Below are 12,284 nucleotides of genomic sequence, written 5' to 3'. Positions count from 1 at the left end.
TTCTTTTCGTCGCTGGAGAAACTAGATGAGTTTGCAAAAACTTGGGTATATTTGGTAATAGTTGCCATGTTGAAGTCGTAATAATGCCTAATCAGTAAAAAAAAAAAAAGGTGTAGCACCATTATAGTAAAGACCCAGGAATTGACAGATGTAAATATTGCAGTCTGGCATATACTGACAATGCAACAGAAATGAAGGAAAATTTAATAAAATGTAGAAACTGTACTGACAGAGTCCAAGCCATATGCAGAAGGCTAATGCAGCGAAGAGGTTTGAACAACAATATTTCAGAGAGCTTTATGTCAGGAGCCTTATGTGAGGGATTACCCCAGGAATTACACATGACATGTGACCTGCATGTTTTGGGGTGGAGTGTGGGTGGAGGGAAGGGCAAAGTTGTGTTTTATACTTTAACGTTATGGACTAATATTTACATATGCTCCCAAGTAGGTGTAAATGTCCATGGCTTCAATCTAGCCACGATTACTGTCAGTTTACCTCTAGCATTTGTCCTGCCCTCACGGAAACAGGAAACTACATCATAGGAAGGCGGGACACTGAGAAGGAAGGGAAGGCTGGAGGAGGCGAGCCTGCTGCTTTCACTAATGCTGCCGCTGGCACTGTGACTTCAAGAAAAAAATAATAAAAGATTTAAATGCGGGGCGGCAGGAACAGAAAGCAGTGCTGTGGTGGAGCTAAGGGCAGGTAGGTAGGACTGGGGTTGGTACTCGAACTGAATAGGGGCTGAAAAGGGGGGCAGGTGGAGGCTGTGGTGAGTCACTGGACATGGATGGGAGGGCAGGGGAAAGAGGAGAAATCGCTGGACATGGGAAGGGATGGCAAAGGAGAATCGCTGGACATGACGGGGAGGGCAGGGTAGAGAGGACAAACTGGACATGGTTAGGAGGGGAGGGGAGAGAGAGTTGCTGGACATGGATGGATGGAGGGAAGGGCAGGAGAAATGCTGGACATGGATGGAGGAGATGAAAGACAGGAAGGAGATGCACATGGATGGGGAGGGAAACAGGAGAAATGCTGGACATGGATGGAGTGGAGGGCAGGGAAGAGAGGAGAAATGTTGGAGGGAAGGAAAGGCAGAGGAAGTAGATGCACATGGATGGAGTGGAGGCAGAGAGGAGAAATGCTGAACATGGATGGAGGGGAGGGAAGACAGAGAAGGAGAAGCACATGGAATTAGGGGAGAGAGGAGAAATTCCGGACATGGATGGAGGGGAAAGAGTTGAAATGCTGGACATAGATGGAGGGAGAGAGGGAAAATGCTGAACGTGGATGGAGAAGATGCTTTCTGACGATATGAGGGAAAGGAAAAAGAGGAGAAAAACTGCACATGGGTAAAATAGGCAAAAGCTGGATCCACTCTATACCTCCTTCAGTCAAGTCCGCGGAGGACCTATGGATGTAGGGCTAGAAATGAAGAAGAAAGGAGGAAAGTAAAGAAATAAATGGAAAGGAAGCCTTGGAAACGGAGTTAAGGGAACAGATAGCAACAGAATCAGAGACTGGGACCAACATGATCAGAAAAACAAAGTCACCAGACAACAAAGGTAGAAAAAGTAATTTTATTTTCATTTTAGTGTTTGAAAGATGTCCAATTTGAGAATTTATATCTGCAGTCTTATTTTGCACTGGGTATATTGGAGCTGTAACAGCTTACATAAATTATTTATAATGAAAAAAGTCACAAGTTATTTTTTTCTCCTATACTGGTATAGTATTTTCAATGATACTGCTTATATGCGCCATGGCTGGTATAATGGATGTGGCTACTGTGGGTGTGGCTGCCATAGGTGGTGACCCCACTCATAACAAGTACCGGTACCTTTTTTTCCTACAAAAAAAGCACTCCCTTATATAAAGGGAGACCTAAATAAAGGCAAATGACTGGAAAAAAAGTGAAGAATAGTGTATAGAAGAACAGCATTATCCAGAAGACATTATGTTAATATTGGACACATAAGGAAAAACATCAAAACAAGATTGAAGAAGGGGATAGAAATATACTCCCGGGTTCAATATATGGTGCACAAAATGAGATGTGCAAATTTGGGCTTACGCCCAATTTAATTGACTAATGGACCAATTAGCACCGATAATTAGGCACTAATAATTATCAGCACTGTTTGGCAATAACTAGTATTTCCATGTGCATCTTGCTAGGCACTATTCTGTAAAGATGTGCATGTAAATTCTTGTGCACAGATCTGAAAAGGGGGTGTGGTCATGTGAGGGGTATGGGCAGGTCATGGGCATTCCAAGAATTTGATCGCAGTGTTACAGAGTATGGCAGATCTGTACGTAATTTAGACAAAGGGATGTACACTAGGTTTCAGTTGATGTACATCCTTATGCCTAAAAGTTAGTTGTGGATCCTGGCCTAACTCAGAGCACTGTTTATAGAATAATCCTGGCCTGACTCAGAGCTCTGTTTGTAGAATAATCGTGGCGTAACTCAGAGCACTGTTTATAGAATAGTGCTTGGCACTCATGTTTTTCAGCACCAATTTTTCAGTGCCATAAGTAGAATTTGGTCCACAACAGAGCTAGATGCTCACATTTTCACTCTGGTAAATAATCATAAGATCTTTTACACCTTTGTTCGATGACCATGTGAATCAGTGCAGATCCAACAGATAAGATAGCATTCTGCACACTGTTCCATCTAAGCTGAACAGGAGTCTTCCACCTATAGTCCTGCTAGCGAAGGGGGTGCTGTTTCACTGTCACATTTTCAATAGTGAGGGACAGGCAAACTGGGCAGGACTCCAGGGAATCTGCCTGTCCTTAGCAATTGAAGACCATTGAAACACTATCCCCCACTTGCAGAGATGCAGCTGGAAGACTCCCTCTCAGCTTACATAAGTATTGTCATACTGGGACAGACCAACGTTTCATCAAGCCCAGCATCCTGTTTCCAACAGTGGCCAATCCAGGACACAAATACCTGACAAGATCCCAAAGAAGTACAAAACATTTTATGCTGCTTAAACCAGAAATAAGCAGTGGATTTTCCCCAAGTCCATTTTAATAATGGTTTATGGACTTTTCCTTTAGGAAGCCGGCCAAACCTTTTTTAAACCCTGCTAAGCTAACCGCCTTTACTACATTCTCTGGCAACGAATTCTAGAGTTTAATTTTACGCTGAGTGAAAAATTTTCTCCAATTAGTTTTAAATGTACTACTTTGTAGTTTCATTGAATGTCCTAATATTTTTGGAACGATTAAACAGACGCTTCACGTCTACCCTTTCTACTCCACTCATTATTTTATAGACATCTATCATATCTCCCCTCAGCTGTCTTTTCTCCAAACTGAAGAGCCCTAGATGCTTCAGTCTTTCTTCATAGGGAAGTGTCCCATCCCCTTTATCATTTTGTTGCCCTTTTCTGCACTATTTCTAATTCCACTATATCTTTTTTGAGATGAGGTGACCAGAATTGAGGGAACCATGATTAATGCAGACCTTTGAATAAAAATAGTACAAATGCTAAGGCATTGTTTGACAAGTTCTGGGAATCCTTTGTTAAATTGCAGTTTGTTAATTGTAGTCAATTCTCAACAGACAACATTGTTACTTCCACCAAGATATTATATTAAGACATAGCCATAACATCTGAGTGTTATTTAAAGTTGAACTTCTGAGATATGTCACTTTCTAAAAATGAGAATTCATTTTTCTATATATGCCTGGTTTGTGTTGTGTAGATTTTTATCTGCTTGTTTCAGCTTAGCTACTGCATAGTAAAATCTCATATATTCAGTTCAGCTAGGGTTTTGTATATCGTCTTGGGACACCTGCTAATGTTAGTTCCTCAGAGAAACATTCTGAATTATGTAATAAAAGGAATTTTCCACAAGAGAAGCATTTTATTAATTAGGATTCTAGTAAAGTTTTGTCTTAACACAGAATGAAAATAAAAAGCTGTAGTAAACAAGTCCTTAGTCCACTGAAGATTCAAATTGATGATTTGAAAAAAAATAATGAATAATATAAAGGATATGTATCAGTTAAATATTTTTTTTTTTATTTTGTAAATCCTGACAACTGCATTTTAGATAATAATTACTCTAGAGTTGACAAAGCTCTTTCCAACTGAAAACTAACTTCATTCTGACTTTTTTATCTTCGTGATTTGCTCTGCACAATGTCATCCTCTCTCTTCACATATGTTCTTGTTTTTCAGCGTGTATGTTGATCATTAGTTCATGTGGGTTAGAGTGGGAACTATGTACACTAGAATAGTTATCATGGAATTTTCCTAAAACTTTTAAAGCCTGGGATTCTGGAATGATTGAGCCTACATCTTCTGCATTCCATGTTTCAACATATATCACTATTCCTACTTCGTTTGGTTGTCCAAGTCAGGACAGTAGCCAGATACCCAGACGACCCTGCCCAACATCTATCCTTTCTTTTCCCTTGCAGATGATCAGGTCTCTGGATTCCACTCTCCCCCCCCCCCCCCCCCCCCCCCCCCACACACACACACACAGTGTTTTTTTTTTTTTTAAACCTTCAGTTTTTACCAGCAGCAAGTAGCAACTCATACTGGCTGCTTGCACTGGCCCTTAGCCTTCCCTTGGACATGACTTCTTGTTTCCGCATATGGTATTTAAAAAAATAAAAATAAGGTATTAAATCAGGCTTTTAGTCTAGAAGGTGTGAATTTTCAGCTAACGCAGTAATGCTAAAGACCATGTAAATCTATGCCATTATCTTTAGCCAAATAACCAATGCAATTATCTGACTAAAGCTGAAAGATGTCTGTATGTTTAACTTGCTATGTAAGGAGAAGCAGGGAACTGCTCTTTAAGGGCAGATCTAGATACTCTGTTAAAAGGAGCTGGAAATGGTTACTCATCTCATAGCTGGCTGCAAAGTTCTGATGAGTTCAATTTATGTAGGCACTGGCACTGAATATCACCGATGCCTGAAATAAACATATAAACATTTTGTCTCCTATTTTCAGGCATGAATTGGCTAGACAAATTTAACCAGAGTTGTGCAGATTTTAAATCTCCAAATTTAATTTGATTTTTACTAACAAAGCGTCTAAGCACTATTCTTCTACTATAAGCATATGTGCCATCTTTTGAATTTCTACACCTGAACGATGCTAAAAATATCAAGTCTTGATTTTCACAGCCAAAGCACAACTTCCCTTCTTATCAGATCTTTCCAAATGTCAGATACCAGGGCAATAGAAGTCTCTCTGAAGCTTAGTGGTCATGTCTAGTTTTACTTTACTATATTTCTTTTTAATCATACTCAAAAAGAGTTCAGTGCAATTCACAAAAGAAATTAAGTGGCCCTTTTACTAAGCCGCGTAAGCGTCTACGTGCGCCCAATGCATGCCAAAATGGAGTTACCGCACGACTACCACGTGGGTCTTGCGGTAATTTCATTTTTGGCGCACGTCCGATATGTGCGTCTGAAAAATATTTTTTATTTTCGGACACGCATAATGGACGCGCACAGGTCATTACCGCCTGGATTCTTTACCGCTGGGTCATTGGCTGGTGGTAAGGTCTCATACCCAAAATGGACATGCGGCAATTTTCATTTTGCTGCATGTCTGTTTTCGTTTTAAAAAAAGGCATTTTTTGTAGGTTCACTGAAAAATAATTCTGCACACGGCCAAAACACGCGTCTGCATTACCGCAGGCCATTTTTCAGCGCACCTTAGTAAAAGGACCCCCCAATATATCAACAGGTTTGCAATATAACAAATAAGAATAAAAAAAGAAACAGCTCATACCCTCTAATTTACCCACTACATATTTTTCAAACAAATACTTTTTCAAAGTCTTAAGAAACATTTGATAGCAGGAGGTAATCCTTATTTGAAACTGGTAAATCATTCCGCCATTTTGCTGATAAATATGGTTTTTAATATACTCAAACCCTGCCTGACCTGCATTGTAATAATATGACTGAATTATACACTAATTTCTTTCAGCACTTGTTTTTTTTTTGTATAAACAGTTTTTATTGATGAGAATTGACATTGCAAACATGTTCAAGCATTTTGTACACATATAAACAGGTCATCGTTGTATATACACTGTATAACAGCATCATCAATGTTTTCTCCCACCCTTTTCTCCCCTCCCCTCCCATTAGTATCCTCACATTAAACTTTAACTTGTTGTATAGTGTCTAGTCCTTCTTTCCTAGTCCAACAATTGACACAAAAGAAAAGAGATCGCCTAACAGTGGTCGAACTTATAGCTATACTTAGTGAACTTTTATATTTAATATGCAACAGTGAGCGTATACATTCCCCATATGTTCACTCCCCCCCCCCCCCTATTTCCCCTCCCTCCACCTCCACTTACTGGACCTATTAACAGTTTAGAATCCTGCTTCTCCCAACTGGGGTGAGGGTGTCCCAAAACGGGGACCATATTTTACAAAATTGGTCTCCCCTTGTAGAAGCCAAGTCTCCCACTCTTTTCTTTTCCAGCATGCAACATTGCATCATGGCTCCTCTCCATTGCTGAACTCCAGGGGCCTCTGGTTGTAACCATAATTGTGTAATTGTCCGCTTGCCCATCAAGGTCGCCCTTTTCAGAAAAGCTTTTAGTCCCTCAGGTGATTTTCCTCGGATGTTGTAAACTTCAAAGAGTTGGCCTGGTGATGGTTGCCATTGTACTTTCCACATCTGAGATACATGTTGTCCCAGCGTTTTCCAGAATTGGAACACCATTGAACAGAACCAAAACATGTGCCCCAAGGAGGCTCCCACCTGTCCACACTTTGGGCAGTCATCTGTAGGTCTGATGGTCGCTTTAAAGGCTCTGTGTGGTGAAATATAAAGCCGTAAAATAAATTTGTATTGCATCTCCTGCCATGCCACATTCTCTGTCATCTGGTATACACCTGTCAGACACAGTTTTATTTGCTCAGAGTTGGGTTTCCATCTCAGTTCTTGATGCCACTGTTGTGAGATGTTTGTATAATCTGACGTCCCCTGCGAATCTCGCAGGTGGCGATGGAAGTAACGGAGGGGTATTTTTAGTTGGGCATCTAGGCCGAGAAGATCATTCATAGAGTCCCATTTTTGCTGTGTAAGGTCTGTTGCGGGCAGAGACCTAACATAGTGTTGAAGTTGTAAGTACTGGAAGTGGTCTTTCTGTCCCAGACCAAATTCTTCACACAGGGTTCTGAAGGGTTTAATATTCCCGTCTTCCGACACCACTTGAAACAAGTACTTAATGCCACAATTCTCCCATTTTTTGAACAAGGCAGAGCCTCCCCCCTCTGGGAATGCTAAATTACCTTTAATTGGGAGCAGTGAAGTTACTGCTTTGTTCCATTTGTACCTCTTACCCAGCCATTTCCATGTTTTACGCAAAGGATTTATAATGTACCCATACTGACCCAATGGTGGGAGTTCTTTTGCTGAAGCATGAAGCCAGTAAGCAAAGTCCATCGGTGCCATCAATGTGGTTTCTATCTTTGTGCAAGAAAAAAACTCTTTTCCTCTAAACCAGTCTGATAAATGTCTCAGGCCACATGCTGTCGCTATGAGTTTTAGATCAAGTAGTCCCAGTCCCCCTCCCGAGCAGGGTTTCATAAGATTTCTCAGTCCTGTGCGTGCCCGTTTACCTTGCCATAAGAATGCAGTGAGGGTTGTATTGAGCCAGACCTCCTCTTTATATCCCAATGTGGCTGGAATCATCTGGAAGATGTACGTCCACCTCGTAGTGTTTCCTTAGTTCTAACCTTCAGTGGGCCTATGTTCTCTTTATACAAGTTCGCTAAGTTTTTTGGGATGAAAACTCCCAAGTACTTGATGTTGTCCTCAGCCCACTGAAAAGGGAATGAGCCACTCCACCCCTCCCTCACCTCCTCCTGGATCGGGAGAGCTATTGATTTGTGTAGGTTTAATTGTAATCCTGAGTAGAACCCAAATTCTTCTATGACTTCGAGCAACCGTAAGACTGAGGGCCTCGGCTGTGTGAGTGTAAGGAACATGTCGTCTGCAAAAGCTAGCACTTTTATTTGTTGTCCATGAAGTGTTACTCCTCGTATGTCGTGGTCTAGCAGAATCGTACGTAGAAGTGGTTCTAGGTAGAGGAGGAATAGGATGGGCGACAAGGGACACCCCTGCCTTGTGCCCCGTTCTACTCGAAAGGGCATAGATCTAGTGCCGTTAATCAATATTTGTGCTGTGGTGTTATTATATAGTGTCTGGATTGCTTGCAGAAACCAACCATTAAGACCAATGTACTCGAGCACTTGGAACAGGTATTCTCCATTAACTTTGTCAAAAGCTTTAGCCGCATCAAGACTAACCAGCAATAAGGGGTCACCCGTAATTTGCCCATAAGCCACTGTAAGGAGTGCTTTCCGAACTTGTCTTACCGCTTGCCGGCCCTTGACAAATCCCACTTGGTGTTCTCCTATTAGGTTTGGGATATAAGCTGTCAGTCTATTTGTTAGCACTCTGGATAGGATCTTAACATCTACATTGATGAGGGAGATGGGTCTATAGGACTCTACCAAATCTTTTGGTTTACCCGGTTTGGGGATTAATGTTATTAAGGCTTCATTCTCCCTTGGTGAGAAGAATCCTCTAGCCACCACTGCCTCAAAGTAATCTACCAAGGCACCACACACCTGGGGGCCTAGCATCTTATAGTATTCATTAGAGAAGCCATCGAGGCCAGGTGCTGAGCCCGGGTTCAGGGTTTTCAATACGTTGAGAACCTCTTGTGTTGCAAGAGGGGTTAGCAGTGCTTGGCGAGCCATTTCTGTGAGTTGGGGCATTTTTGCATCTTCTAGGTAGTCTCGGGTCATAGGACCCCTAACCCTATCTTTGGCACTATACGTTTCTTTAAAATATTCCTGGAATGTATTAACTATGTCTGGTAATTTAGTTAGCTTATCCCCCTTGGAGTTCGTAATCACTGAAATGAATCGTTGGGAGGTTTGCGTTTTTGCTATTCTTGCTAGTAGCTTACCCGATTTATTCCCAAAGCGTTGGAAGTTCCGCCATCGAGCCATTAATTGCTTCGAGGCTTGCTCGTGGATGAGTGAATTGAGTGCCACCAGAGCCGCTGACATGGAGTCCCTATTATCGGGGGAGGGTTGTGCTATGTGTTTCCTCTTTGCTTTCTTGTATTCGATTTCTAGACGCAAAATGCCCGCTGCTAATCGTTTTTTCCTAGCACTCTGGAACGCTATTACTTCCCCTCTCATGACCGCTTTGGATGCTTCCCAGAATAATATGGGCGAGTCACATGTGGGATAATTCATGTCCTCGTACAATTTCCATTTTCCCATTAAGTGGTCTAGGAAGTGTTTGTCCCTGTAGAGGTAAGCAGGGAATCTCCAATGGTTGGCTGTTCTCCCTCCCTCTCTTATATCGAGTTCCACCCATATCATACTATGGTCTGAGATTTCCATAGGGCCAATAACTGCTTGTTGAACTTTGAAAAACCAAGATTGTGATATAAGTATGTAATCGATTCTAGACCAGGATTGGTGGGCTTTTGACTGATGGGTATAGTCCTTTGTTGTCGGGTGTAGGGAGCGCCACGGGTCAATTAAGTGCAAGTGTTGGCAAAGTGCTGGGATCCCCTTCCCCTTACTTATTCCTGGTACCGCCACAGGTGATGATCTATCCAGGGACGGGTCTTGTACCTGATTGAAATCTCCCGCCCACACCCAGGGGGCATCAGTATATTGCAGCCCTAATGCTATTAAGGACTGGAAGAATCTTGGGTCATAAGAATTTGGTGCATATATCGCACACAAATAAAAGCTCTGACCTTGGAAATTGACACGGATTAGCACTATACGTCCCTCTGAGTCTTTGTGTATCAGGGTATTGGTGCAAGGTAACCCCTTGCGTACTAATATTGCAACCCCGCTCTTCCTGTTGCCCGAGGAGGAAAAATGGCTCTCACCCACCCACTGCTGACAGAGTTTTCTATGTTCAGTATCTGATAATTTTGTTTCTTGCAAGCATGCAAAGTCTATATTATGACGCTTTATCTGAGACAGGATCTTATATCTCTTCACTGGCGATGTGATGCCTGAGACATTCCACGACAAGATCTTTACTCCAGAGTGGTTAATGACTCTCTGGCTTTGGGGATACTATCAATAGTGGTTCCTGACCTACCCCCGGGGGCCCAGCCTCCCCCCAGGAGCATGCTGCCTGTATTTGAAGACCAAGATTCAAATTAACTCTCATGTGATCATAGGTACCAGTGATTCCCTCTCTCTTTACCCCACTAATTCTCTTTCCATTAGTTCCCGTTAATGTGGCTTCCCCCCCCCCCCAACCCTCCCCTTGTCCTCGTGTTTACCCCTTCTCCCCACTCCCCTTCTCCCAAAAAGTGCCTTGAAAGGACATTCCCCATCAAGGCCTAGTCACACCGTGCTGAGTGCCCCGCTCCCCCCCAGACATATCATTTTACCTTTGGCCTAGGACAGTTTAAGTTCTCAAAAGGTGACATCTGATCTGGCAGAATTGTCTTATCAATTTCAGAGTCTGTTTACCACAGTTTTGGAACAAGTTCACGTTGGTGTTGCTGGTCCTTGCAGTTCCTGATTGATAAATTGTGTCGCAGATTGTTCCGAGATGAAGGATATCCATTTTCCATCTTTCATAATTTTTAGTGTAGCTGGGTACAGGAGCATAAACCGAGTATTTCTGTCAATAAGTGAGGTGCAAATCGGGTGGAATTTGCGTCTCCTCTCCTGCACGCTAGCTGAATAATCCTGAAATATTCTTATTTGATTGTCCGCGTATCTTAAAGTGTCTCTTTTCTGTCGGTATCCCTGTAGAATCTCTTCTTTGTGAAGATAGTTGAGAACTTTTATTATAACCACTCTGGGTCTGGACCCCGGCTGACCCGGTCTCCCCAGTCTGTGGGCCCGTTCGATACAAAGATGGCCTCTGCTGTCTGATATAGCAAATTCTTTAGATAGCCATGTTTCCAGCACTGTACTTAGATTCTTGTCTGGTATGGTTTCAGGCAGGCCCACCAGTCTGAGATTGCATCGCCTGGTTCTGTTCTCTAGCTCATCCAGTTTTTCTGCCTGGATGGCTAATTGTTGCTTTAAGTTAGTTATATCAGGCTCACGTTGCTGCCACGTGTCTTCTAGGTCTGATACTCGTTTTTCAACCTCCGCCGTTTTGCTTGTTATTTCCGCCAATGTGCCATCTATTTTCCCCAATCGGCTCTCTAATGCTGTAAAGCGTGGTTCCAATGCTGTTCCCACCGCCGTTACCAATTGTGCTAGCTGTCGGGCGGAAAATTCAGCCTCGCCTCGCGGAGATGCGGCCGCCATCTTGGAATCACTGTTTGCCGCGGGGAGTTTTTCTTTGTCGCTTTTCGAGCCTTTTCTTGTGCTTCCGGGCGGCATAGGAACTAAATATTGTTCCATGCACCTTCCTCTGCTCGTTTGTATGGTCCGATCAGGTTTTTGAGGTTGTTTCTACGGCGGTTTCGAGCGGGGGCGGGCAGGGCACTCGGAGCAGCACAGAAACGCTGTTACTGCTTCCACCGCATCACGTGACTCCTCTTTCAGCACTTGTTATACCACAAATGATCCCCAAGTGCTGAAAATAAATAAATAAATGTGCATATCATAATAATTATCAAGACATTGTTCAATCTGGCTGCTGATTTTCTCCATATTTAAAATTGAAAGTTGCACGTAGAAACAAAATATGAGATATACTAGTCTAATCATAGTTAATTTTCTTTTTATGCCAAAATAATTTAACAGATCCCAAAGGAATCCTTGGAGAGCAGTATCTAAGTATAATAAATGTTTCCTTTCACCTCATGCTGAGCAGATTCTTGGGTGAACTATTAGAAATGTAATTTATGGTAAAAATTGTGTTATGAATACAAAAACATAACACATGCTTTGACTTCATTCCTCCTTATAGGTATAAATAGTAATTTAGGAATTTAAAAGATCTTGTACTATCTGTTGAATAACTTAGTAGTTTTGCTCAAGTAGTTTGTGATATTGAATATCATTGTCGGTTTTCCTACCTATTACAGGTTTGGTGGAGTTATTAGAAAAGTTTGTTTTACATCTTTCTGAAAGCCCAGATGACTCTTATTTCAACACTACAGAATACAATGGTAAGCGATTCTTCTTTTTACTTCTAAAAGTTAAGGGACCCTTTTATTAAAGTGTGTTAACTATTAGGCTTACCACGCTGTAATGCTGGATTTTATTGTGCAGCAAGCCACAAACTAATTAATGCATGATACCTCCCAGTTAACAC

At 42.1% G+C, this 12,284-nt stretch overlaps 1 protein-coding gene across 3 annotated transcripts in view; it reads left to right on the top strand.

The window, feature by feature from the left end:
- The window catches only part of TBC1D32 (TBC1 domain family member 32), a 327,052-nt gene that overhangs the window by 242,964 nt on the left and 71,804 nt on the right, over positions 1-12,284 (top strand). For all 3 annotated transcript variants that reach the window (XM_030198562.1, XM_030198561.1, XM_030198563.1), the window contains exon 28: positions 12,055-12,138. In XM_030198562.1, coding sequence (XP_030054422.1) covers positions 12,055-12,138 — 84 coding nt within the window. The remainder of the gene's footprint in view (positions 1-12,054; positions 12,139-12,284) is intronic.

Source organism: Microcaecilia unicolor, chromosome 3 (genome assembly GCF_901765095.1).
Source record: "Microcaecilia unicolor chromosome 3, aMicUni1.1, whole genome shotgun sequence".
In the NCBI taxonomy this organism is placed as follows: Eukaryota; Metazoa; Chordata; class Amphibia; order Gymnophiona; family Siphonopidae; genus Microcaecilia; species Microcaecilia unicolor.
The sequence above is the reverse complement of the archived record's forward strand: the minus strand, read 5'-3'. Positions and strand labels throughout refer to the sequence as shown.